General features: G+C 44.5%; 1 protein-coding gene across 2 annotated transcripts in view; it reads right to left on the reverse strand.

Annotated features, from left to right (window-relative positions):
* RTN1 (reticulon 1) overlaps positions 1 to 27292 on the reverse strand; it is a 118002-nt gene that overhangs the window by 8429 nt on the left and 82281 nt on the right. The window contains exon 1 of one of the 2 annotated variants that reach the window (XM_057416176.1): positions 8938 to 9270. The exons of the other annotated variant lie outside the window; for it this stretch is intronic. Within the exon in view, the coding sequence (XP_057272159.1) occupies positions 8938 to 8998 (61 nt within the window). The 5' untranslated portion in view covers positions 8999 to 9270. Of the gene's footprint in view, positions 1 to 8937; positions 9271 to 27292 lie in introns of those variants that run through there. 2 annotated transcript variants of the gene reach the window in all.

Here is a 27292-nt window from a genome sequence, read left to right on the forward strand (position 1 = left end):
TGCTTTTACCAACAAGCATTTTGACAGGCAGTATTCTTCATAGCCCAGTCATTTTTGCGCTTAAAAATTTCTCTGTCAGAGGATGATACTGTAAATTTGTACAAATTTCACTTTTTAATTACTTGAATTTTATACCGCACAATACCTTCATGTTAAATGAAATACACACAGGTGAGCTCGCGCAGGATGATGCACTTGGAACATCATCTTCTGATGAAAGAAAAATGCCACACACTAGGGGAAAACACTATGTGGGACACAGGTAATAGACAGGCAAACAAATGAGAACTGAGCCAGAAAGTACAAAAGACAACTCATGTAGACTTTCCTAAGACAATTCCAACTGATGATAAGACCCAAAGTGAGCAACTAAGACCTCTCTCTTTCCTTTGAGGATCTTCCACCTCATATTCCTGCAGACTGGAAGTGTGCTGTATTCTCATGCAGAAAGATGCTGAACTGCATTTTCCCATTCCCCTCAATACAGAAAATGCTGAATGACTCAAGACTGACTTGACCAAGTGTGTGTATGTCCTGAAATATGCCCCCTTCTGCTATGAAATAGCTGGGATATTTACTAAGCTGTATCAGGTGAGGAAAGGCTTGTCACAACTCAGAGTGAGATGGACAGAGGCCAAATGACACAGTTCTGGGGATACCTGCATGCATGAGAGAGGAGATAAAAAGGCAGCTGGCCTCTTTCACCAGCCAAATGAGACCTGGGAGAAAATGATCCTGTGTCTATTACACCTGAGGCAAATATTCCCATGTGCATAGAAAAAATATGTGCCAACTGCTAGGTGGAAAAATCTCAGTACAGAGGAAGGAGATATGAGTTGAATGATTTTTATGTGGCTGTGCAGCTGCCCAGGTCCAGCCTGGGAATACACACACACACTCACACCCTGCAGGTAAAGTTAGGATTTTCAAGGGGAGGAACCAAATCCGCTTTTTCCTTGTCTCCCCTGCAGGGATGGGGAGCTGTGGCACTGCTGCAATGTCCAGCTGTTCAGGCAGATTTGCCAATCCTTCAGCCATTCCTCCTCTTCTCCCTTAGGGAGAAGGGAGTGAGCCAAACCATCTTGCAAAAGGCAGTGCAAGACAGAGATGAACCTCATGGTTCCTTCCACAGGGAAAGGGGAGAAGGAGCATTGAGAGCTAGAAATCAGTGGAGACTTTTGGGGTACAGCCATGGTCCCTGGGCTTCCTTGGAGAAAGGACTTATTTTTTTTGGCTGACAGTCTTCAGGGATTTGAGATGAATCAGTCCCCCTGATTTACGGATTTTATGAATTTAGATGCTGCTGAAAACACCTGAGCTATGTGTCAGAGGCATGTTAGCTCCTTTAGGTGCAGCTGCAGTCACTTCACTGGGTGTAGAATCCCCTAGCTGGTATCCTTTGCCTGGCTTCCTCAGGTTGCCATTTTCTTCTGTAATTACTTTACACAAGAACAAAAGTACCTGTCACATCAGTGTCTGGGCTTGTAAATAGATACCAAGGGGCAAAGGAATGACGCCAGGTTGGATGGGGCTTTCAGCAACCTGGTCTAGTGGGAGGTCCCTGCCTATTGCCGGGGGGTTGGAACTAGATGGTCTTTAAGGTCCTTTCCAACCCAAACTATTCTATGATTCCTTGACTCGATGAAATTTGCTCCTTGACCATCAGGTGAACCAAGAAGTGGGTGCATCAACCCCCTCCGTACCACTTTTTTATTATTATGAATGGGATGAGGTTGTTCACCACATTTATGTGTCTGCATTGAATTTCATCTCATCCTATGTTCATATAAAACTGATTAATATAGCTAATGACTCCCTCAAACACTTGCTGACCCCTCGGATTTACTGCCCTTAACAGGTCATAGAATAAAAGGTCCTAGAGTGGTGAAGGGTCCTGCAAGCTCTGGGTGTGTTGCACACGTGGTGTATGTGTGTGAGTGTGTGTGCACGCACTGTGCAGACCTGACCATAATGGCATGATTCTGAGCAATGCATGTTGAATATGCATGAAGCAGGAGGCTGGTGCCACGTGAGCCTGTCGATATGTGATGTATACAGTTGGACAGTGGGTCAATCTGCCTGGCTAAGCAAGATACACTGTTGAGAACCTAAATGCCAATTTCAAACCACCTCAGGTTTGCAGCTAGGGTTTGGAAAACAGGAACTGAAATCAGCCTTGGTTCACAGAGGTTTGGGTTCCTTTCTTTTTAAAAGTCACAACTGTAAAATCCAGACCATGCCCATTAACATGCAGAAGCTGTTCAGCTCTAGCTTGCCATGATCTCCCTTTAGCCTCCTGGAAGGAGAGAAGCAGTGTCGGTCACTGCACTCTTTCCAGTACAACACACCAGAGCCCTGGCTCATTTGTGGAGGCATAAAAGGACTCTGGGTTTTGCCAGAACTGCCTCAGGCTCAAAAGTATTTGTATTTAGTAAGGAGGATTTGCCAGACATCTCTAAGACAGCAGTGCTGCAGGTCACTGCAACTGCCTTTGAAGAATTTTTCTGGAGAAGCATGTCTGGTGAGCTATTTATCTGAAAGTAGCACCTGCCCATGTTTTTAAATGACAGCAGAACTTGTAAAATGCTACTCAAGTAGCCTCCTATTTGAAAGAAAAAGTTTTCAAGGGTGCCAAATCAACCACCTCAACTATATGATACAACTTTACCTCATTAAACTAATGTGAATCATCCATTTGGGGCCAGCACCCAGACTAAGGATGCATGAGCATAAAATCTATGATACAAGAAACCATTTGTTACTATGAGTAGCTGATAAGTACCCATATTTGTGATGGAAGCTAAAACTAACCTTGCAAATATAAGTAACAGCAGCAGCACACAATGCTTGTGTCAGCCAGGAACTGCTCCTGAGTACAGTGCCTGGAAGATCTCCCAGCTCTCAACAGGCTTTCAGCAGAAAATGTTTCTGCTCATCAATATTTGACATCAAAAAAGCCAGAAGACAGACCTGGGGGGCTAGAAAGGGAAGTGCTGGAGGTAAGGGGTGAAAAACTTGAGACAGCCAAAGTGGACTAGGCAGTGGTGCTCCTGAATCTATTCTCCCTGAGAGCTGGAGGAAACATGAGGACGCAGCCCTGGTGGTTTACATGGTCCCCAGAAGCACCATGGTGTGGGGCAACTGCAGCACAAGTCTTCTGAGTGGAGATCTCAGAGGGAGAATAGAGGATTCAAACTAACCTGTAAATAAAATGTCCACATACCTTCATACTCCTGCATGGTTATGTTTTTGAAAAATATTTCTGAAACAGAAATAGGAATCTTTCCATTCCATGTCTCAAAGAAAGCATTTTAACATGGAAATTAATGAAGATCAATGGAGCACAGACTGGACAATTCGTATCTTCCACAGCTTCTCCCTCCCTGCCTCTGAAAATCCCTGTTCTCTCCTTCTTACCATGCCAGTTTTTCCTCTACTGCAGCAACTGTATGAAAAAAAGAACATTCATCAAGAGCATGTACATGGAAGCTATTATAAAAAGTGTGTACAAAACCCTTGTATCCAGCCTTAAATGAGGTCCTTGTGCCTTGATGATCAAATAAAAGGTTATATGCTCTTCTTCATTCAGTTATTAGCATACTAATAACACCTCTGGATGTGAGCAAGCTGCCTTCCACATAATGGAGGTCCTACTGGGCCTCTGTAGGAGGTAACATCAATTGGTTGTACAGCTTAATTCCCTATGTAATATTAGTAGTAACTAGAAGTGAGGAAAACCTACACACAGCCTTTAATTCTGTACACAGATACAGTATAGTGTTATGATTTCATAAATATAAACGACTTCATAAGGCATATCTCAGACTACTGGAATTGAAAATATCAGGAAACATATTTTAAGAAGACCAATCTTCTTTATAGCATTGTCATAATAATATTTGACAGAAATGCAACAAAGCTGTAAGTCTTTGAATAGGCTCACACTCAAAGAAATTCCAGTTTGCAGCTTTAACCACAAGCTGGAGGACCAGGCTTTCCCTTTTCTCACCAGTGAAGGATCCAATGTGGTCATTGCTCTGCTCCCTACAACAGATCTGATTCAAATAAAATACAGATGGATACACCATCTAATGAGCAGTCTGGTGCCTTCAGGAGACTGCTGTGATTAACAGCAGAGCCAAGACAAAATATCTGTGCTGCTTCATGAGGCATCTCTCCTTATCCTTTATCTCTAGACTTGAGGGATCTCACTATACTTCTAACTCTTGTACACACTTTGTTTATTAACCTCCTTGTCCTCAGCTCAGCTTTATACCTTTATTATCCACCTGCCCCAAGACTCAACTTGAAAGTTCAGACTTTCCTGCTCCCCAAACTCTGATGAGAGGAGACCTGGAGTAGGAATAGGACCAGGGAAAAGTCTATATATAGGATGCCCTCCACATTACATCCTATTCTACCTGCAAGATCAAGATGTGAGCAAAAAAGTATTGAAGGACTGTCATATGTGAGGAACTAGAGTGAGCTTGGGTTGGCAATAAAAAGAGGATTGGAAATAAAAAAATCAGCCCTACAACCATGCTGCAAACAAGTCTATTGCATTATTATTTTTAATAATGTTATTATTGTTATTATTATTGATGTTATTATAATTTTCACAAGAAGATGTTTTAAGACCAGGATTTAATAGAGTGGCAGGAGAAAGCCTCCTTCACACACCTCTTGCTCATCAAATGATATCAGTACCTGCCTTGGCCAGTTTCTGTGAAGGATGTTATTGCTGTCACCCTAAGTGAGCAGAAACCAAAGAGACCAAGCAGACTCTGTGAATGCAGTCTCTGAATACATATAATGCTATGGAAATGTTCAGATGTTCCCGAAATGCTCCTGGACCAAAATAATAGAATTGGACCCTTCCTAACTATAGCCAAACATTTGAAAATATGCAGATTTTCAAAATGAATGGCTCAGAACTATGTTGTTTCTGAACATTAAATATGACATGGAGAGAGGATCCCTTCTGATATCAAAAAAGCCTCACCAAACTTTACTTCCAAGAGACTTAATGAAAGCGAAAGCAGCCCTCCAATGTTGCCTTCAACTACTGCCCCATCATCACCCTCTTGCTAGAGTTTAAATGACTCTAAAAGATGAAAAGCAAATCTGAAAGTGGAAAAAAATGACAAATTTAATTCAAATTTCACAGGAAATCAACTGTGAAATTAGGGAGTCAATTCCTCATAAATTAGTGTACTTTTGTGAATATTAGCTAAATTGGTTACATCAGGTTATGGCTTGGTTCCAAGATTTTATCTCTAACAAGGTCCAACATAAGAACCAACTACTGGGACAAATCTTTAGATGCTAAAAAGAGGGATTGCTCATCTGAACATGACATGTGGGTCCCAGCTGAGAGTTCAGCCCACAGTATTTTCTGGAAAGCACTCAAGGTACCAACTGGCTGAAGGTATATTCTCATGCTAATATCTGTAATTAGACTACAGAACTGTCAATAAGACTACAGATTAACAGCATGCGCCAATATTATTGCCACTGACTTCTTTATCTGTCTGAAAGTGGGGACTGTTGCCATGAATAGTTGGTGTAGCTTCTCAGCACTCTTTGGAAATCAATTGATATACCAGTCAAGGGTATATCAACTGACACCAGGCCAATCTAGACAATCAGCAAGGAAGCTGGTTTTCTAGAAACAACTGCCAGGAAAATGCCACTCAGTAACTCCAGTCCCAGTGGAGTTATGTCATCTAGATGGATTTGGTGAAGTCTGCAGTCCTTTCCCACATTGAGTTATAATTATAATGTGGATAATATTTAGTATCATTTCTATGAACAGTTCACAGGCCTTTTTCTCTGCATCTTTCAGATTTTCTTTCTAATAAGTCTTCCAGGTGGTTGAAGCTGCAGGAACAAGCATATCACTTATGACCACCCAAGAGCTGGCATGTAGAAGAAATAGCAAAAGAGGGAATACTCATGGGGACCAGTGCACTGTCATCAAATAGCGTCACCAAATTGCGGTGCAAAGACCTTCCTAATCTTCCTACTCTCCAGTTAGGTGTACGGATGAGTCCTGCCAAGCTGGGCCGAGTCTCTGGGGAAGGCACAAAGACTCCACCACCTGAATCTGAAGGCACACCTCATCCAGCAGCTCCCCACTAGAAGCTGTGCACTGTGATGCATCACGCAGCTGGCACTGGCTATAGGCTGTTACACGGAGGCCCACATCGACCAGCATGCCCAGTTGCTCATGAATTATGCATGGATCTATCCCAGCCTACTTCAAATGCATCACCTTCCAATGCGAAAGATGACTTGGGTGTGGAAGTCTGCTGCAATTCCCCAAAGCTGCCTATGACAACATTTTGAGTGAAGCATATGCCCAGCAGGGGCAAATTACTCTCTCATACCCCTGAGGGGCGGTATCATGAATTACTATTGATATAATCACTCTGAACCTGCAGGGTGAACAGGTAAAACACACTGCAATATTTCTAAATCGATGCAGCAGTATCAGTTGCTTCATTGCAAGGAACATAAAGTGTGTTAATTTAGTGGGCAAAGCCAAGACTTCACTAAACGTCCCTGCAGCTTCTTAAGATCCCCACACAATTTTACAACAATTTTACACCAATTATAAGTACTATAAGGTCAAACCAATGATACAGCTAGTGGTGACTGCCTTTAATTAAAACTTACGTTAACCTCAATGTTGTATCTCCATAATTTTAGTAAAAATATGCTCTGTATTTACTGAGGTTGCATCTGCATCTGTTATGTTCACAGACGTATTCCAGAGTTTTCAGAGGGGAACCATAATTCCATTGATAATGAAGCTGGCAAAATTATACAACTCCAGGTTTGCAAGAAACTGATATTCTGGGTTGAGACAGAGACTACATGAATAATAGATACTGAAAGAATCAATGAATCAAGTCTTTAGCCTTCATTCTTCTGAATTTTAAATTTCTTCTATTTTATCTGGGACTGATCAAAGAATTTTGCCAACAGAAATAATACTCTATGACTATTTCATGTTTGCTGCAGGATCATTTTTGAATCCTAAAGCACCACCCAGGAGAAAGAAAAAGATATGCAAATGATGGGGAAGTGAGGCAAGTGATTTATTTTAGCTGCGTTGACTTTTTCAGGTCTGTATTTTTTTTTCCAAATCAGAATGGGGCATACTGTGTCATTTAATTTTCAGGAAATCTAACTCCGTTTCAAAAAGGAAAGTGTAGAAGGAGAGAAAGCCCACTATAGTTAGTAATAATTATTGATTAAAGAAATAGCAGTATGCTCTTTGTTATTCCCCTCCTTTTAATTTATGATTTTTTTCTGATGAAGAGGGAGAATATTCAGTTCGCCTCTAAATACAGGTGATTCAGCAATCTGACTCAGGAAATTAATGCTTTTATAAGGATCAGCAAAATATTGAGCCTTTTTGGAAACAAAAAAGCCCAAACCCCACCTAACAAGGAAGTTTATCTGCAAAGCTCAGACGAAAAGGCCCTGAAGTTTGGTTGTGGCTCTCCCATATAAGCTTAATGAATCAAGCAATCCTGTAGATATCCTATAGACAGAAACTTTATTAAGGTATGGAAAGCCTGAGCTGCTGGAGTCTGGCATTTAACAGGTGCATCTGTTTACTTTCCAGCTACTCATCCTCCTTAAAAAAAAACCCCTCAGACTATAAACGCAATTAAGTGCTGATTTAAGATTGGAAAAATATCACCTCCCCCAGGACAAGTGTCCGTCTGAAAGATCTCCCCTGCCCTGCCCTCTCGTCCCCTCCGCTCCCCCCAGAAAACACTTTTGGAGGGGTTTCTGGCTTCTGTTACATTAAGCTGTGCTTATAAAATTATGTCTGCGAGCATCTTGGACCCTCTAATGAGATGATGCTACAGAGTAATCTCTCTCCCAGAGACCCTGTTGAAAGCATCAACATTATGTACTGACTATTCAGCATAAACACGTACCTTAAAATTAAAAAAAAATACACTCAAACAAAGCCTGCCCAAAGCAGACAGCCGCCTGCCTGGCAGGATCAGCCGCTAGCTTTTCTCCCTCTAATCTGCCCACTGAGCAGCGTCACAGAGACTGTCTTTTATCAAAACAAAGGCTGGATGCTGGCTGGGAAGTGTGAAGCCGACTAAAAATGGCTGAAAAGCTGTCCAAGGCACCCGGGAAGGTAGCCAGCCCCACCCAGCACAGACACCGACCTGCTCAAAATAAGCTGAAAATAAGCCCAAAAGGGAGATGCTATTGTTCCCCTCACCTCCTCAGCAGTAAGACAACATCATCACAGTATTTTGCCCTGAATGGCTCCGCAGAATGCTTGAAAGCATAACGAAAGGATTAATTATTTCTTTTTAAGCAATCCTACAGCAAAGTACGAAGCGGGTGGCAGTGCCACGGCTGCCTCGGTACTATCGCACTTCTTGCCGAAGCTGCGTTTTCTTTGTGTCGACGCTAGGCTAAGCCCTCGCTATGGGTGTGTCCACAGGCAGGATGCACCCCGGCGCCCAACGCAACCGCCTCGAACCCTCACGAGCCCGAGCCTGCACAAATTCACAGTCACCCAGCTTTCATAAAACCCGAAAGGGATGAAATCATGCCAGAGGCAGCCCGATGGAGAGAGTCGGGATGAGAAATGAAACTGCTAACGGCAAGGGGGGATGCTTTGGGAATGAGCTGTAAGGTGGGAAGGATGGTCCTGTATCCTGGATGCTTTCAGGGTGAGACAGCTGGAGACGGGAGATATACATTCAACGAACAGAATTACGGGCTTTTTTATCTTTCTTTCTTAAATTACCCCCTAAGTAAAGCTTCACAGGGAGGGAGAGAAAACAGCATGCAAAGGCCCGCAGGTGAACAATGCAAAAATGGATGGATCCTGCCTTTGCCTCCTCTGACATGCAGTCTTTCTAGCATGCAACACTAGAATAGATATAATACCCTGACATTTCCAGTTGCTCCAAAGACAGTCCATCTTGGTGGAATCAGCACTGGCTTGCATCTCGGAGAGCTGAGGAATTGCCGGTCCTTTCGTCGGAGGCACTGCGTTACCAGTCAGGCATTCCCGAGCATGGGTGGGTTAGCGGGTATCGCTCCCGTCTCCCCGCTCGGCTCCGGACTGATGCTGTAAGCAGCACAGGCGGAGGGGGGAGGGCATATTGTACGCGCTGCGGTCTCCACTGCAGCAAATCAGCAGTGTGATGTGGTTGCCCTAGGGAGCAGGCTCCTTTGAAAAGGGGATGCAGTCCCCTTTCAAATCAAAAGCTTGTGCTTGGCAGCTTAGCCTCCTAAGCCATGGAAATGGTTAAGGCAACCTGACGGCAAAGAAATAAAAACAAATTGGGTGTGGGTGGAAGGGTGCGGGGGGGGGGGGGAAGCAGCGATTCCTATGTGGCTGTATGGTTGTGACTATTCATGTTCCAGAAATTTCTTGAGAGTGATGAATCTGGTGTTTTCTTGTTTTGGTTTTGGTTGTGGTTTTTTTTTGTTTGTTTTTGTAAGGGCCAAATTTTACCCAGTCCCTCTAGGTTCCAGTACCCCCTTCTCATCTGCCCATCTCCACGAGGTCAGGGAGAAGGCAGAAGAAAACTAAGGTCAGAATCTGACCCCAACACAGCAACCCCCATTTTGCTATTTTTGGACAAAACTATTTCAGAAATAGAAGAAAAGAGCAGAGTACCCACACCACCAGGATCACCCTTCTCCCCTGCAGATGTGAGTACCTGCAGGCACAGGGTGACCCACATGGCCTCCCAGCCCCTCATGCCAAGCCCTGCTACACCAGGATGCCACGGTTAGGATGCAGAGTGTATGGGCGTTGCCTCCTCTTGCTGCTCAAATGCTGCATAAGCCAGGATTGTAGGTGTAAGAGTGCAGGTAAACGGGACAATTTGGGAAAAAAACATGTGCTCTCTGTAGTAACTGTGAGCCTACTAACAGCTGAATTGTAACACCAGCCTAAATACTCTTACCCGAGTAAGACACTGCCTTTGCCTCAGTTTCCCCATCAATAACCTACTATAAGTAAACTCGTAGAGACATCATAATGAGGCAACAGCTGTACGTGGCCAATACTGAGAAAGAAAATTCTTTACATCCACCCAGCCTGTTTGTCTTTTCAAATTTGGGGGTTGTTATTAATCACATAGAAACTCCCCCAAAAGTCACCCCATTTCACTGAGGAGTGCCCTGAGATACAGCATATCAGACTTGGTCCAGCCATTGTTGACAGAATTATCCCAGCTGGGAATACACCTCTGAGGCTGTATTTAATCTTTATGAAATCTGCTACTTTATGAAAATATTTTACTTTAGCCATGTTATACTGAATTTAGGTTTTTCATGTGCAAACTGATACCAGCACAGACACAGTGGGTCACATACACTTCATCATGGAGAACAGAGTTTGAACTTTTCTGCTCTTTTAGCTCCAAAACTAGTCTTTAATGCCTGAATTAACAGAGATCTCCAACTGGCAGTAGCAGGTCACTTATCCTTCCCTCAGGTAACTCATCGCATAGAAGACAGCCAAAATCTGAGAGATTCACCGCAGTGTGGTCTTAACCTTTACCTAGGAAACTCTGCTGGGATTACAGGGTCCAAGAGCCATTGTTCATAGAATCACAGAATCATATAATAGTTAGGGTTCATATTTTAAAACCATATTTAAAATTCCCCAACAGACTTACTTAGGCCTGAATACAGCATCTTTGGTCCCTTAACAGGGAAATAATTAACTGATTGGTGCAGAACTAGCTTCAGCTGTCATCGCATACAGTAAGATTAAATAATCTACAATGTTACAAGTCTAGATTTTCTGCTTTTTCCTGGCTTTGTTAAAAAAAGTAAGAAACAGCTTGGTAAAGGGTGATTTTTCAGCATGGACTGATTGGTTTAGACCCTTTGCAAGTGCAGAAAATACCCCTACTGGTATATTTTGCCCTGAATACTGTTTGTAGCTCGGCGATGCCGTTCCCAGCACCAATCCATAATACAAGGTATTTACAGTGCATATGAAATAGAGCCATCATTCACATGAAATTCCTAAATCCTGGAGTCTCTGAAAAAAAAAGCTGAAGAGACCTCAAACTTAGTGCATCAGTGAAACTCGTGGCTATTTATCACATACCACCAGCAACCCATCAGTAAGAAGACTCAGAATCTCTGCTTAGTCTCACTGTCACCAACATTTTGAAGACAGGTATAAAAGACAAATTTCTTTGGACAGATGAGTGGTCTGTGTACATTTAACATCCCAGTGTTGTATGAAACAGTGATGATGTCTCTTTTCCTTCATTGTTGGTTGGGATTTGTCTTGCCCCTGGTCTCCAACTCCTTCCTCAGGCTGCCAAAATAAATCATACCATCAGTTTTCCTGCTTTAATTCTTACTTCCCTTTGGAAAAGTGTCTCTTCAGACCTGGTCCATGTAAGTATTCCCGTGCTACTTCCAGAGCTATTTTAATTCACAGGAAAGAAGGTCTTCCAGCATGCACTCATTTATCCCAAGAGCCAAGTTAGGTGAGGAACAGAGGCAGTGCCTGGCATTAACACTGTACATGTGTCTACACAGATGTGCCAAAAAGTTTAACAAATCCCAGTCAGCACTGGGTGGATCCAAGACTAAAATGGCAATTAGTAAAATATGCATTTCTGCAACGAGAATTTAAATTATGCATTCAGTAAGTAGTGAGCTAGAATTAGAATTAAGTGGTTGGCCATCAACAGAGAGTGAAAACTGGGTGAGAACTACTTCCTTGTAACAGAACTAAACCAGAACTAAAACTAAACATTGACTGAGCAGACTGGAAAGTACAAAAAATAAACATAGCACTGCTTGGATCTTGAAAGGGTGACAGTGCACAGGTCAGAGATCTTGGCATCAACCGCTGCATACTGAAATTTTGGAGGAGAGATTTTCCGCGATCATGAATAGAAGTAAGATTAAAAGCAGCAAGGGAATTTATTTCCTATCAGAGCACCCTCCATGGGAAGCCTCTTGCTGCAGGATGTCACTGAAATGATTACAGATCTTAAGATGTCTTACTGAGGCCATCTAAAGCTCAGTGTGTATGGCACAGCCACAAGCCAAGTGGGCTCATCAGTATTTGCCTGTTAAGTTGCTTTGATGGAGATAATGATCCATATATGTAGGATGTGTGGGGTAAGGACTCAGCCAAATAAAGCTACCTGTTTGCTTTCAGCCCACCCTAACCTCCCTTTGAGGAAAACCTCTGACCACATTAACACGAGTAGGGTGTTGCTGTCTGCCTCATTCCTTTCCATGTTATTACAGCCCTACATCAGGACTAGCTCTCCAACCCTACCTTGCTTTGAAAAGTGGGAGGGAAGTCCTCCCACTTTCACAGTGACCCAGCCTGCCTGTGCACTGCTGATGAGCTCTGATGAGGTCAGAGTTGGCAACATTTAAGGTTTTTTAGGTAAATATATTTGAATTGACATAACAGTCCATAAGAGCTCGGAAGTACCCACTGTTCTACCAGGCGAAGTCTCACACGTATCCCTAAACTTCAGGGTTGTCCCTTAACAATCCTGCTAGAGTACAGGGTGGAAATCAGCATTGGTTTCAAAGAATATTTAATGTTAACAAATTCAGAGATAGAGCTGAAACCATCACAAGTTCTGTTCTAAGTGAAGTGACTTTGAAAACACTTTGGACTGATTATGCTTTTCAGAACAGCTCTCTGCATCACTCCGCGTCAACGCATTGTGGGACACATTGAGGGCAGTGCCAGATCTGCAACATGGTGCTATAAGATCCTGACATTTATCACTTTAGAACAATGGCATTAAGGGAGATCATTGTGTTTTTCTTCTACGTTAATTTGTTCTTAGCATTAGCAACAAAAATAGGGGGGATGCTATTTTAGAAGTTGCATTAATATGTCCCAAAGCTCTAAAAAGCAATGAGGAAATTTTGCCTGAGTACTCCACACCAAGGGCAGCCAGCAATTACATTTTTGTGAGGAGGCTGTCAATAGCAGAGGGATGGGCCAGATCCTGGCTCTGTTCTCATTCCTTCTACTGTTTTGCATTTGTTCTTGCACTTCTTCTGGGCTGCAGAATTGCTCAGAGGCAGATTGGGTGAAAAGGTTATGAGCTAGGAGATGGGGTAGCTATTTCAGGTCCATGGCTATTCACAATATAGAGGGTACACAGACAGCTCTGTCCTTGCTGTCTTTTGCCCAGGTCTTTGGTATTTTCTCTCAGGAAATGAAACACAGTGATAAATATTTTTTTTTATTTTTTTTTACTTCAGGTCAGGACCACAGAAAGTATCAATAAACTGGTAAAAAAGACAACAAGGTCTGCTGAAAAAGTCTGGAGCTGAATACTCGTAGCAAAAGAAGCCCCGTGTCCCAGAACATCACATAATGTTCCAGCTTTCCTGCAATTTCTTTTAGAAGCCATTAAATGCCTGAGTTGATGAGGGTTTTTTTAAATCATCGATCAAAATATTTGGGTTGTTCACAAGAAGTGTGTTTAGAGATGTGTTGCTAAGCTCCTGCTCTGCTGCCTCTGTTTCACTTTCTGCTCAGCAGTGTTCTTTATGCCCATTTTTGCTCAACTTCTGAGGTTATTATAAGGTCTTCAGCAACAACCATGTGTCATGAGTCAAATGAGTGGGTGAAAGCAACAGGTGAGACACTTCGTACTTGCTTCCCTCCCTGGGAATGAGGTGGCCTTTCTCTGAATCCTAATAAATGAGCCATGTGGGGGATAGTCCTCAGGTTTGGTACTATTGATAAGAAACAATTCTCCATTTTGGTTTTTGAACCACTGATGTGCAGTCCCTTGGCAAACCTGGCACATATCCTCTTCACCAGCCATCCCAGAGGTAGCTGGTGCTTCTGCAGTGGCATTTCAGCTCACTGGCTACTGCAGACAACAGCACATCTAACACATAAGAATCAGCTTTGATTTATTCCTGTTTCTTCAGCAGTGGATCATTTCTCTTGGTCCTTTAATGTTATTTTTTGAACCATGAGTATCATAGAAATGAAGGCTCTATTCCTGCAGTTAATCAAGAAAAGTCTTTTGATTCTTTCCAGTGGGATTACTTTTTTTCAATTGCTAGGAACCTTAAAATTGGGTGTTTCTCTCCTCTGGGGGAGGTAGTTGGTACATCTTCCTTCCTCTGTTGACATTTGATCAGCGAAGCTGCTGAGACCCTTAAGCTCTGTCTGACCTACTGCATTTCCCCATTACAGACAGCTCTTCTGGCACTTGCAGCCTACCCCCATTTTCAAGCCTTCCACTTTTATGCCTGTGCTGCTAAATTTTTCCCTCTTACAGCATTGCTGGTGCTGCAGCTGGCATTATTAATTCCATTTCATTAACCAGTCTTCCTAATGGACTGGAAGACAAAAGAGAAGACACCCTTGAGACAACAGTGTGGCTGGGCCTCAGGAGATCTAAGTTTAGTCCTCCTGCCTGCCACTGGCTTCCTATGTGACCTTGGGAATCATTTTGCTTAGGTCTCTGGGTCTGCTTGGTCTATTTAAATTTGGGGCATCATCTGCTTTTCAAGCTTTATTTCTGCACCAACCAGCCCAAGAATCTGCTGCTCTAGCAAAGGAGCCTCACCATTTTCACAATACATCTTGCAGGCTGCTGTTACTGGCTCTCATTCTTGGACCAGAGGAGGGCAAGCAAGACTGTAAAGATGAATTGGGGTTGCATTGCTCTTGGAAATGGTGAAATCCTGCCTGGTGCTCTGCAAGGATGCTGGGGGACAGAGGAGACCCCTCTTTGGCAAGCATGCCCAGAAGAAATGAAGAAGACACACTTTTATTAGATTCTCAAAGCAAGGTCTGGCAGCCAGTGCCTGAGCTGGGGAAATGAGGTCTGGACTTTGCCTCATGGGTGTGCCACAAGCCAACAGGGATCCCATCCCTGCCTGGGCAACGTCCTGTGCTGGGAGCAGAGGAGGGGGCCCTGGAGCATCCCACCTCACTGCACTGCAGCCGCCCTGCAGGACAGGCACAGCCCCTCTGAGCTGCTCTGCTGGGAGGAAGAGGCAATAGGAGGCAGAAATAAGAGCTCAAGCAGGGCCTACACCAGTGCAAGCCCACAAGCACACTGCATAGGGGTGCACAGAGTGAGCCATGCAGGCAGCCCTGCTGCGAGCATAGGCAAAGTGCCACACCAAGGCAGCTCTGCTGCACAGCAACACTAGACAGATCCTGCCTGGCCAAGTCCTGCCCTGTGCTCCTCCATACACCTAGGTTTAGGGCTGAGGCAGGTCTGGTGCAGCACCCAGGAAAGATGTGCCCTCACAAATGCCTAAAGCCTTGCTTACAGTTTACAGTGGCCACCCCTCACTCCTGCCCTATTGGGTTCAGGCCCAAGTTTGGAATCTCCAGGGGCTGATTCAGGGGCTAGGATGTTCTGTCCAAAATGCAACTATAAATTGTGCAAATGTGCCTGCAAATTAAACCAGCAGTCTGCAGGTAGAGGCTCAGAAGACTGAGGTTTCATTTGCAGCAGTGCCACAAGCCCTTAATTCAGGTTGAGAGTCTCAGAAGCAGCCAGGGGTGTTAGCAAATAAGCTGTGTTTTGTAGCATTTCTGCTGGTACCTCTGCTTCTTTACCCACCATTCCTCCTGCTGACTCAAGCTAGATGGGTGAGAGAAGGTGCAGAATGACTTACCACAGACCAAGCCACTTCCCCAGCCATTGTTACTTCCAAAAAAGCCATTTTCTGTGGGGAACGGAGTCAGTGAGCAGGCCCGGAGCTGCTCACCCCTCTGCATGGTGCTGGAGAGCTGCTTTGAATATCTCAGCATGAACATCTTTGCATCCTCTGCCACTGTTACCACCCCACTGCACAGGGAGTCTGGGAGGATAATGCATTAGTGGCGGAGGTATGTGTGGATGCTGCGGCCATGCACACACCGGCATATCTGACACAGAATTGTCATGGCAACCCCAGCTTTCCCCAGAGAACAGCAACAGATCACTAATACACTGCTGGATGCAATAGCCACAACCGCTGCTCTATGGATGTGAGACACCTGGGTACCAAAACGCTTTCTGCACAGGGAGGGGTGGTGCTTGCAGAGCCACAGCTCTAGATCATACTTCACCTGGGAAGCTGGCTGCTAATATGGAAAAATCTTGGCCGAGGTTATAGAGGAAGGGGGGATAGGGGATAGGCAGGGGCAGGTGAAAAAGCAGATGCTCCTGCCCTGAGCAAATGCAACCCCACAGAGCTGGCAAAGGTGATGGAGGAGGCAGTGTGGCTGCTTATTGCAGCAATGCTAACAGTGCTGCATGGCATGAAGGGTTTATGCACAAGGAGTGTGTTAGTGCTGTCCAAGGGGAAGAAAAAAGCCAACAACAAAATGAACAAAAGGAGAAGTGAAGGACATAAAATACTAGTGCGTATGACAGGAATGTCAGTGCAAGGTTGTGGGAAGGGGAAAGCAAAGAAGGAGTATGAGCAGGGCTCTGGTAAGAGCCAGTATGAGTACTGGCTAGAGAAACGCTTTGGACAGTGAAGCAGCACTCTGATTTTTAAATGTTATTATGGGCCTCTAGGGTAATTAGAAGAATTAGATCAGGAAATGATGTGCCAGAAGTGTTGCCTGAAAAGTGGTCAGGGTTGTATTTGCTGGGGAAATGAGCAGGAAGAATGGCTTTGTGGAGTATTTTAGGACATCAGTTGGAAGAAACGCTACACAGAAACGCAGTGATGGTTTGAGTACCAGAGGGGGTGTCCCTGCCCTGGCACATCACCTCACATGTTGCAGTGGGAAGAGAAAAGTATGGATCATATGTATATATCTCATGGAAGATACCACAAGCAAGGTAAAGAAAGCTTCCAGCATCAAATCAGCAAAACATACAGTGAAAATTCACACCCTGGAGCCAGCTCATTAGGAACTTAATATCAGTCATCCCTAAAACTAGATATCTTATGTGTACAGATGCAAAATGATGAAAAAGACAAGAAAAAAATGCAGAACCCAGATAAACCCACCAAATTTGTGGAAATGGGTTTCTCTCTGAAAAATAGATTCCATCTCTGAGTATTAGAGTATCATGTATCCTCACTCCCCCTCTCTGCACACAGTGAGAAAGTCCTAATTTGGATGCTGACGTCGAATATCAGAGAAAAGACAATTTCATTTCCCATTCTCAAGCCAAAGGATTAAAGATAGATTAGCAAGACTATTTCACATTTAAAAACCAAACTAAAAGGCCTAAGGAATTCAGATTTCATCATTAAACACCATAAGCCACATTTTCCTGATTGCTCTTGCAAAGGAATAATAGCCCTCTACTCTGGGATGAGCATGAATTTATAATAGGAGGTATAGAGTCAATATATATGCAAAATGGAGTTATTTTGCCATCTTTATCATTAAGCAGCATGAAAGTTCACTGGACAAAATGGAACAAAGAGAAATGTTTTCCTTCTATCACAGTATATTTAACCACTGCTTCAATAATGGATAGCATGTGGATATGGCAGAAGTAGCATTGATTTCAGAGCAAAAGTGTAGATTTGCAGATACAGAAATAGCTGTTACCCCAGAGCACTGCACATGAACAATATGAGATGGAAGGATAGCATACTAAGTTTTGTACATGAATAGTGAATTCCCTTGCAACGGGTTTAGCTTTTGCAGAAACTGGGTAATTCCAAAGACAATAGTAAAATAGATTTGGGTGAGCATTACAGAAGGTCTGCTGGGACTTCTGAACTGCTTTCCATAAGTGTTTCACTCCCTGCAAAGATTTAAGTACATGTGGCTTTGCTAAAACTCCCTGAGACAAGTACCACAAAATATCCCTTTATATAACATCAGATACCTCATTCTTAATAAAAACATCCAGGGACCAAAAGCACGATATCCCTGTGTCCCTTCTAAAATGTTATCATATTCCAGATACTTAAAGTTGATTTATTTCAAACAAATCAGAGATAAAACATAATGGCATGACATTGATTTTAAATTACCATAAATTCAAGAAAACCACAGTCCTTATATATGCAAAAAGCCCCAAACCCCATGTTTTGTTCAGATGAACCTCATCTTTCACAGGTATGGTAGATGTGCTTTTGCTGAATGCCAGGCAGATACCTGAATCCTGCTGGTTCTCAGCACGTACAGGTCAGGGCTTTGGAAGCTTCTGAGAGACATCAGCTCTCTAGATTAGGATGTTGTGCTGGTTTTGGCTGGGATAATTTTCTTCATAGTAGCTAGTATGGGGCTATGGTCTGGATCTGTGCTGAAAACAGTGTTGATAACCAGAGATGTTTAAGTTACTGCTGAGCAGTGCTTACACAGAGTCAAGGCCTTTCCTGCCTCTTACACCACCCCACCAGTGAGCAGGCTGGGGGTGCACCAGATGTTAGGAAGGGACACAGACAGGACCACTGACCCCAACTGTGTAGTACTGGGGACCAGAAGAGATGGGATTGAGACTTCATTTTTGAAGTAGCAGCTCTTACCTTTTCCAAAATACTCTTTTTTTAACTGTACTTTATTTTAATCCTCTCCTGCCCCCCCACCCCCCACACCCCCATGTTTCCTGACATTTGAAATGATCAAAGCTTCCTGTGAACCACAGCTTCTAAATTTCAGATAAATATAGCCCTCTGCTCTGCATTTGTTTGTTTTCCTCAGGTTGCAATCCTGCAGTCAAGACCTACTTATTTTGGAGCAGGGAGAGCTGCTGCTTGTCACCACGTGCTTCAGCAACCAGGGAGGAGCACAGTCCTGCCTGTGCAGGATGCAGCACCGCACCACTCGAACGCAGGGTCTAATCCTGACCTGGCAACTCAGAGCAAATTAACCAGCAGCCCCTGTGCTGGCTCCAGGGACCAGAGCAACCCTGGAGTGGGCAGAAAGCAAAGGGAGGCGTGATGCATGGAGACAGGTTGCTCACAGGGGTGCACAGAGGGGATGATGGATGTGGGCATGGCTGAGCGTTGTGACATGTCCAGCCCACGCTGGCACACAGGGGGACAACCCTGAGCCCTTCGAGACACGGTGAAACTCTGTGGTCTCCAGGGTACAGATGAAACCTCATGCAAAGGCAGGAAGGTCCTGACCCCACCTCTCCCTTGGCCACCCACGTGTACCCAATCAGCCCAGTGCAATTTATTTTGGCTTCCCCATTTGCTGAGAAATAAATGTGGCAATTACTTTGCACATCTGAAGTGTCAGAACCCTTCAGCACATTTCCCTGAAGCTAAATAATTAATGAGGGGCTCTGATTAGTCTGAATCTTGTGGAGTTATCAGACAGTGCTGAGTGATTTTTACCTCTCAGCACCTGAGATGGGGCTTTGTTAAGAGGCCAAGGATGGATGGACTTCCCAGCCACCAAACTGGGAGGCTTCCTGCAGCCAAAAGGGCTTGGCTTGTTGTTTATTTTAGAAAAGTAAGTTTCTGCCCTGCTTTGCGCTTAGGTTGCCACAGACAGAAGCAGCTTTCAAAATCTGAATGCTTTGCATGGATGTGATGGATGATAAAGTACACTTCCATGCAAGAAAGATATCCTGTGTAAGTAGCACCCAGCAACTCAATTCACCTCAGTGTCTCAGTAGAGGGACCACATCTAAGAGGCTTTTTTTGCCTTTCACCAACAAATAGGGGTCAAGTAGAAGGTACCAGGTGTGCAACTACCAGGGGTGATCCTGCAAACCAGATCACTACAGCAGGACCTAGCTCCCACAGCAGGATCAGACCCTATGGAGTCACACCTGTGGCAGTGGGTTTCCAGCTCAGCCTCCGGCAGCAGAGTGAGCTGATGTCCACATGGGGTGAGAGCCCCTTAGCAAGAGCCTGCTGCATGAGGGATGCAGGAAGAGCTGGTGGCTGTTGCATAAGGTCCATTTTCTCCTACAGATTCTTTCTTTTTTAATCAATTCCCCATAATATGCAAGCCACCCAGAAAGCTGTACTGAGCCCTGCTTATGCCATGCAGGTTTGTGTGAGCCACTGCCCTTTCCCTAGCCCTCTCTCATTTTGCCTCCAAACTGCAAATCTGTTTTTTACAATGACCCAGGAAGGAGAGAGCGTGCCCAGCAGACACATGCAGCTACTACATGAGCAAACTGGGTATCTTTGGGGTCCAGAAGTGCAGAAGACGGTATGATCTTCACATCTCCATGGAGGAGATGAAGATAAAAGGGATTACACTAAACCTGAACTCTCCTCACCCCAAATGCCACAGCCATAATGACACCAACTGCAAAACCCACTGTTCCTGCCCTGCTTCACACATTTCACCTCTGAGCAGCAAAGGGGCATATTCACAGGAGGACACTTTCAACTCTCACAACACCACCAGTCACGCACCTCAAAAAGTTGCCTCTCCCTGAAGGCATTTCCCCCTCACCCGGAGTTTTGTACAAACAGGAGGTAAAGCACTCCTTGCAAAGAAAAGCAAAGAATGCCTGGTTTTGCCTCATCCAACATGTGTTTCCATGGAAGCAGAGGAGGGAGCGGGCAGCCTGCGGCTGCAAATCTCAGCTATCTCACTGCCTGCTCCCATGTCTGAAGAGACAAATGGATCATTAAAAATACGACTGAAATTTAAAAAATCCCCTTTGATAGTAGATAGCTGATGCTTAGTGCTGCAATGCTGTTTTTAGGGACTGGGGCTCAGGCATATCACAGCTGAAGGAAACCAAACAGGCTCATTCTCAGAGGAAACAGAGTATGCACTGAATAAAATGATTTTTGTTCTTTGTTGATCACATTGGTGTAGCGATTGTGTAAGCACAGAGAACAACAGCACAACACACAAAGGGAGTTATGTAAATAGATTAAAAAGATGTTTTCAACATGGTTTTAGAAGTGTATTGCAAAGATGGTTTAGGGAGTACAGATTGTTTAGGAAAATGAAAGGTTTGATCCAATCCAAAATGTTGATCCAATCCGAGTTCTGATCTCAGGGCTGAGTCTCCTGAATTCAGTCTTATTTTTAAATATCTGAAGGGGGCCTATAGGGATGCTGGAGAGGGACTCTTCATTAGAGACTGTAGTGACAGGACAAGGGGTAACGGGTTCAAACTTAAACAGGGGAAGTTTAGATTGGATATAAGGAGGAAATTCTTTCCTGTTAGGGTGGTGAGGCACTGGAATGGGTTTCCCAGGGAGGTTGTGAATGCTCCATCACTGGCAGTGTTCAAGGCCAGGTTGGACGAGGCCTTGGGTGATATGGTTTAGAGTGAGGTGTCCCTGCCCATGGCAGGGGGGTTGGAACTAGATGATCTTAAGGTCCTTTCCAACCCTAACGATTCTATGATTCTATGATAAATATAAACCACAAAGGTTTCCTGGCCCTAAACTAGCATCTTGAGGCATCACCACATTCAAACAACGTGCAGTTCCCAGCAGCTTGCAAGCACGTTGCAGATACATCTTCTTGCTGCTGAGCCAGGCACGTTTCACTGGGAGTAATTACCATATATCCTCAGGTAGGAGCTGCCTCTTACCCAAACTGTTGCACTCAGTGTCTTGAAAGTAGCTGCTGCACACAACCTCTCTTGAGTGACTGAGCTGGATCTAGCCGGTCGCCTTGTGCCAGCTCCCAGCAAGGTAATAAGGCTGATACACGTGCAGCCATTACATGAGCAAATGCAAAATGTCCTTCCTGCATTTATCCCTCTCAGAAAAATACAGAGCTGTTTTACGGCAGCCTGCCTTCTCCCGAAAGGCAGCAGAATTTCTCACCAGGAGATTTTTTTCTGTCTTTCTTGACTATCAGGCAAGAAAAATTAGACACACTTACAAAACCTGCCAATTAGAAAACACAGTTGCAGTCTCTAGAGAGTTAAAAATCCTGAGTTCTTAGTGCGTGTGAGATTTCCTCCCCACAGCTCTGTGTAATGGATTTGGAGCTGTTCTCTACAGCTGTCTGAATGCTGAATTTTTGAATCCTGTGATCAATACTGTATTGAATACCAATGCCTGGGATCTGGTGACAGCTCTGCATGCATCTATTACTTAAGTTTAGTTGATAGCTTTCAAGGGGAGAATAGCAAAAACTGAACGATGGGTCAAACCAATTTGAGTTTGTTAAATACTACATCCAAACATGAAACACGTGAGACGAAAATAAATCTATTGGGGAAAATGAAGAGATTTAGCTTGGATCAAGACTGACCCTATTTCCAGAGCCTGCAAAGGTTCCAGTCAACTCTATACCAGCAAATCCCAATGAGCAAATGGCAATGATGTGACCATAGGTATCACTCTTGCTTATTTTAGCCTCTGAAACCCATTGCTGAAAGGGGGGGTTCAAGCCAGCAAATCCAGACAGGAGAGGGCCCTGCAAAAACCTTTATGTACAGGCTGGAGGCAAAGTCAGCAATGGTGCCAAGGACCAGTATCCTGGCAGGACCTGCAAGGAGTAGGGAAGCACTGGTTTGGTTTTCATCTCTGGTTAGTGCTTGGTTTCTCCAGCCCACCAACAGGAATTGCCTGGTGGTGCTGGGTGGTACCATGGACCAATAACCCAGCATTTCTTCTTTTTTTTTTTTTTTAAATATGGACATCAAATCGTAATAGTCATTTGTGGCTTGTTTCTACCTGTGCTATTGATGAGTGAGCCATTAAGCATCTACTGGGAACAATGAAGGTAAAATGCTCTTGTGATCCATTCCCAGCCTGAAACCATGAGGACAAGGCCCTGCAAGTTCTACAAACATGTAACTCAGCAAGAACAGTGTACCTAAATTCTTGGACCAAGTAGGAATGAACTGGAAGGTGAGTGGAAAACTCACAGATGAGTACACATGAGTCTGGAGGATATCAGAAAAGCATTTGCCTCTAGACGGTGTGGGAGCACAGGCTGGACAGAAAGCATCCAAAATGCATTAGAAATTAACTGAGGGAAAGGAAGCAAGCTGACAACAAAATCAAGCAGTGAGAGGAGGAAGGAGGCTAGCAGTGCAGCTAGCACTGGAGGTATGGGTGTTTACCTTGTGCTGTATATCAGTGACCTTGAGAGTGATGCCATTACCTAATAATGCCAAACTGTAGGAGGCACAGAGCAAATTAATTACAAATAGGAGATTAGGCTTACGGTCTGATAAGCAGCTCATGGAGTTCAATGAAGAGAAGTTTTAATGAGATTAAGTGACAAAGCCATCACTTAAAAGGAAGCATTAAACAGACTACAGACAAGGAGAAAGAACTGGGGGTGAAAGCAGAGAACTATTAAAACCATCTGTGTTATTAAAAGAAGAGTAAACAAGGCCTGTGCCTCTCTGGGAGAAATGGGTATTAAGGCATGCTGGCACTGCCAGTGGGAATTTTTCCCTTGAATGCGTTGTACACAGCATCTGAGTCAGGCTTTGGGGGATATTGATAGAGCACAGCAAGGAAAACCCAGCACACATTTAGGACCAACATGAGGAGCAAAGCACTGACTGGCTTGGTTTGAATTATAGCAAGTAACAGCCCTGAGAATTGGTCGAGGAAGCCTGGGTTACTGGGGGACAGCAATGGGTTGGAAACAGCTTGATGGAGAAGAGCTTTGCTGTGGCCCACTTCAAATGCAAACGCATCAGGGCACTGGGTGGTAACAATCAAGAAAAGAAACAGGCTAGCACTTAATATTTCAGGCTAAGAAGGGCAGCTCTTAAATGAGAATGGCTACTGCTAATGATGAATAATTAAAGCAGACCATTTGGTCCTCCAGACCTTACGTAGTTCTGTTACTCTAATGTACAGCAGTAGCATCATTCATAGTACATGGCCTCACACAGTGCACTCACATGGACTGGCTGGGGTTCATCTTCTACCAAACCCACTGCATCCTTTTTATGAGCTGCATTTAAAGCTGAGTTCAAATGCAACAGGAATGGGAGCAGCTTCAAATCAGACTGATGCAACACTTTGGGTGTAAAGGCAGCCCCATCTTACCAAACCTGTGTAAGGGTAGAGATTGGTGCTAACACTCCTTGTTTACATCACCTGCAAGTAAAAGGCCAAAGCAGTTTCTGAAGAGAAGGAGACACTTATATTTCAGTATTTCATATTTCTGTATGTCTGCTTTATAAAGCAAATATTAGACACATTTCCTCATCTTTCTTCTTCGTGATGGGACAAGCACAGTTGAGGTACGTGGGGCTGCCTGACATTGCTAGGTGTGTAGTGGCTTACTGGCACAAGAGTTTACCAATTCTCACTTCTCAAAAGGATCCAATAAGGGAAGAGGTTTGGGCAAAAAGCAGAGCAGACCCCAGTCCCCTTGCTTGCTTTCCCCCTCCCTCACCTTTCCATCTAAACGTCCACTGTCTGCAAGGGGATTGGGGGCTGAAAAAAGGAATGGGCACCCGGTAAAGCAGACCTGACCTTCAGCCCACACAAACTGGTGAATGTCCTAGTTCCACGCATTAAACAATCCTTCTTAGACTGAAATTCAGCCTGAAAACTCTCTAAGGACAGGACCTTACTGCGTCCTGTTATCCTCACTAACAAAAGAGCCTGATCTTGACTGGGACTCCAGGCACTGCAACTAAAATAAGATCTAAAAACAATAATCAGTGCAGAGCTTTCTTTTTTGTTATGAAATGAGGGAGCAATTTGTGCACATTAAGAAACACATCTAGCACTACAGCCTTTCAAAGTCATCTGCCATTCCCCTGATTTCTCTTGCAATGCAGATTATCCAAATGTGGATCCCTGGATGCCCTCTGATATACATCTCCAGGAAATATTTACATCCCCTCTCTTCTTATTTTGGTTTGAAATATGCTAAAAGGATGCATAGGGGGTGCCTCATTACTTTGGTCAGCAAAAGTAAAATCCTGCAGAAGTGTCAGCCAAAAGCATGTTACATTCTCACCCTTCTGGAAAGAGTCAAACCCCTACAGTCACATCTTGTTTTAAAAAACTGCACAAACTCAAAGTGTGGCAGAACCTTCTTTAGTGATTTGATTTTTCAGATCTCTTTTCCTTTCAGTGGGGATTATCTAAGATAGGCTAACAGATGGGCACTCCCCATTTCTTAGCATCTGTCACTGAGGAAAATACTGACGTCAATCCTGAGAAAACACAAATCTTGGTGGTTTAGGATGCACACGCATTGTGAATGCTTCCATGTTTGTATATCATTTTCCTGGGCAAGTGTTGATAGGGATGAGATAACTTGGCCCACATACTTGGTCATACCTCATGTGATCTGGGTGCAAGATGCCAAGGAAACCTGAGCATGAGCTGGATGGGGGCTATGGGTCCTTCTGACAAGCCCCTGTCCTGAATGATGGGGACAAGGACCTCAGGGCTCACCACGGCATGCCCCAGCAGGAACATCTTTAGAGACTGGTCATAGAACAGTTTGGGTTGGAAGGGACGTTGAAGATTATCAGTTCCAACCCCCCTGCCACAGGCAGGGACACCTTCCACTAGACCAGGTTGCGCAAAGCCCCACCCAACCTGGTCTTGAACATTTCCAGATTTCTTGTAAGCCCCCTTTGGACACTGGGGGCTGCTTTAAGGTATCCACAGAGCCTTCTCTTCTCCAGGCTGAACAATCCCATCTCTCTCGGCCTGTCTCCAGAGGAGAGGAGCTCCAGCCCCCTGATCATCTCTGCGGCCTCCTCTGGACTTGCTCCAAACCGATCCACATCCCTTTTGTGTTGCGGGCCCCAGAGCTGAATGCAGGACTGCAGGTGAGACCTCAACACAATGAAGTAGAGGAGGAGAATCACCTCCCTTGACCTTTTGATGCTCCTTTTGATGCAGCCCAGCACACGATTGGCCTTCTGGGCTGCATTTCTGCGGGGTCATATTGAATTTTTTGTCAATCAACACCCCCAAGACTTTCTCCTCAGGGCTGCTCTCAATCCAGTCTCTCTCTGACCAGCCTGTATTTGTGCTTGGAATTGCCCCAAGCCAGGTGCAGGACCTTGCACTTGGCTTTGTTGAACTTTATGAGGTCTGCACTTTCCCACATCTCCAGCCTGTCCACGTCCCTCTGGATGGCATCCCTTCCTCCAGTGTGCCAACAGCACCACACAGCTTGGTGTCCTTGGCAAACTTGCTGAGGGTGCACTTGATCCTACTGTCCATGTTGCTGACAAAGCTGTTAAACAGCACCAGTCCCAATACCACCCCCTGAGGAACACCACTCATCGCTGATTTCCACTTGGACATTGAGCCGTTGACTACAACTCTTTGAGTGCGACAATCCAGCCGGTTCCTTATCCACAAAGTGGTCCATCTGTCAAATTCATGTCTCTTCAATTTAGAGGCAGTGTCAAATGTCTTGCACAAGGGTCAGCTGTGAACACCAGCTGCCACAATTGTTTTGTGGCATTTGCTGGAAGTAGACAGTATGGTTTACCCTCAGGTGTCAGTGGAGCTCAGCTCTGGTGGGGATGGCAGAGGGTTTGCCTTGCTTTCAGCTCTAGGAGCAGGAAGGGGCATTGGAGTCTGCAGGAGCCCAGAGAAACCAAAAATATGGTACTTGGATGCAGCTGGGCACAGCTGGACATGCTGATGTCGGCTTTGCAAAAGCCCAGACGATTCCTGCTGTATGTATTGATGCTGCATGATTGTCCCTTGCTTTCTCTGCAAAACCTCCATTTAGCAGCATTGAGAACTCTCTACTGAGCAAACACAGAGCAGGCTAGAGGAGATGGCAAGGCTTAGGTATAGTAATATACATATGATATGCATCTATGGCTGACTCAAATCCATGAATAGAAACTGTAGATCTGAACTCCACCCTTGCCCATAGGGCAAAAGCAAAGCTTGCATCTGAATAAATCCTGTCAATCTCAGCTGCCAACCTCTCCAAATCAGAGCAACAACAGGAGATGAAGCCAAGTGCTCTGAATATTTTCTTCGAGAATACCCAGGAGAGCTCAGCTATATGTAGCAGAGCCATTTACATGGTGCTTGAGGCAACATTTCTAGTCCTAGCAGACATAGAGTTGCTAGGAAATGATTCTGCTCCCCAGGCAGGACTGAAACCGCAGCATAGCCAGGCCTGTGAGTCCATGATTATCACATTGATCTTTCCAGTGCTCCCATGTAGCATAAAGCATGTGTTGGATAGCTACTGTTCATCCCAGATATGCATCTTAGCTACTGCTGCAGGTTACAGTGCATTGAATACTGCAAAGGAAATGCCTCTACTCAGCCTTTCCTGAGGGCCGGATCCTAACCATGCTAAAGATAGGGCTTCATTTCCCTCCCTTCCCACAAAGCACAGTGGTGTAACACAGAACAGTTTGATGAGACACTGTTTCCCTGTTTCAACAAGATTTGAAGTTGAGGGAAGAGGAAAGGATACCTG

The sequence above is a fragment of the Pezoporus wallicus genome, unplaced genomic scaffold, assembly GCF_028554395.1.
Source record: "Pezoporus wallicus isolate ANWC-B61680 ecotype Strahan unplaced genomic scaffold, APGP_CSIRO_Pwel_v1 scaffold_2146, whole genome shotgun sequence".
Lineage (NCBI taxonomy): Eukaryota > Metazoa > Chordata > Aves > Psittaciformes > Psittacidae > Pezoporus > Pezoporus wallicus.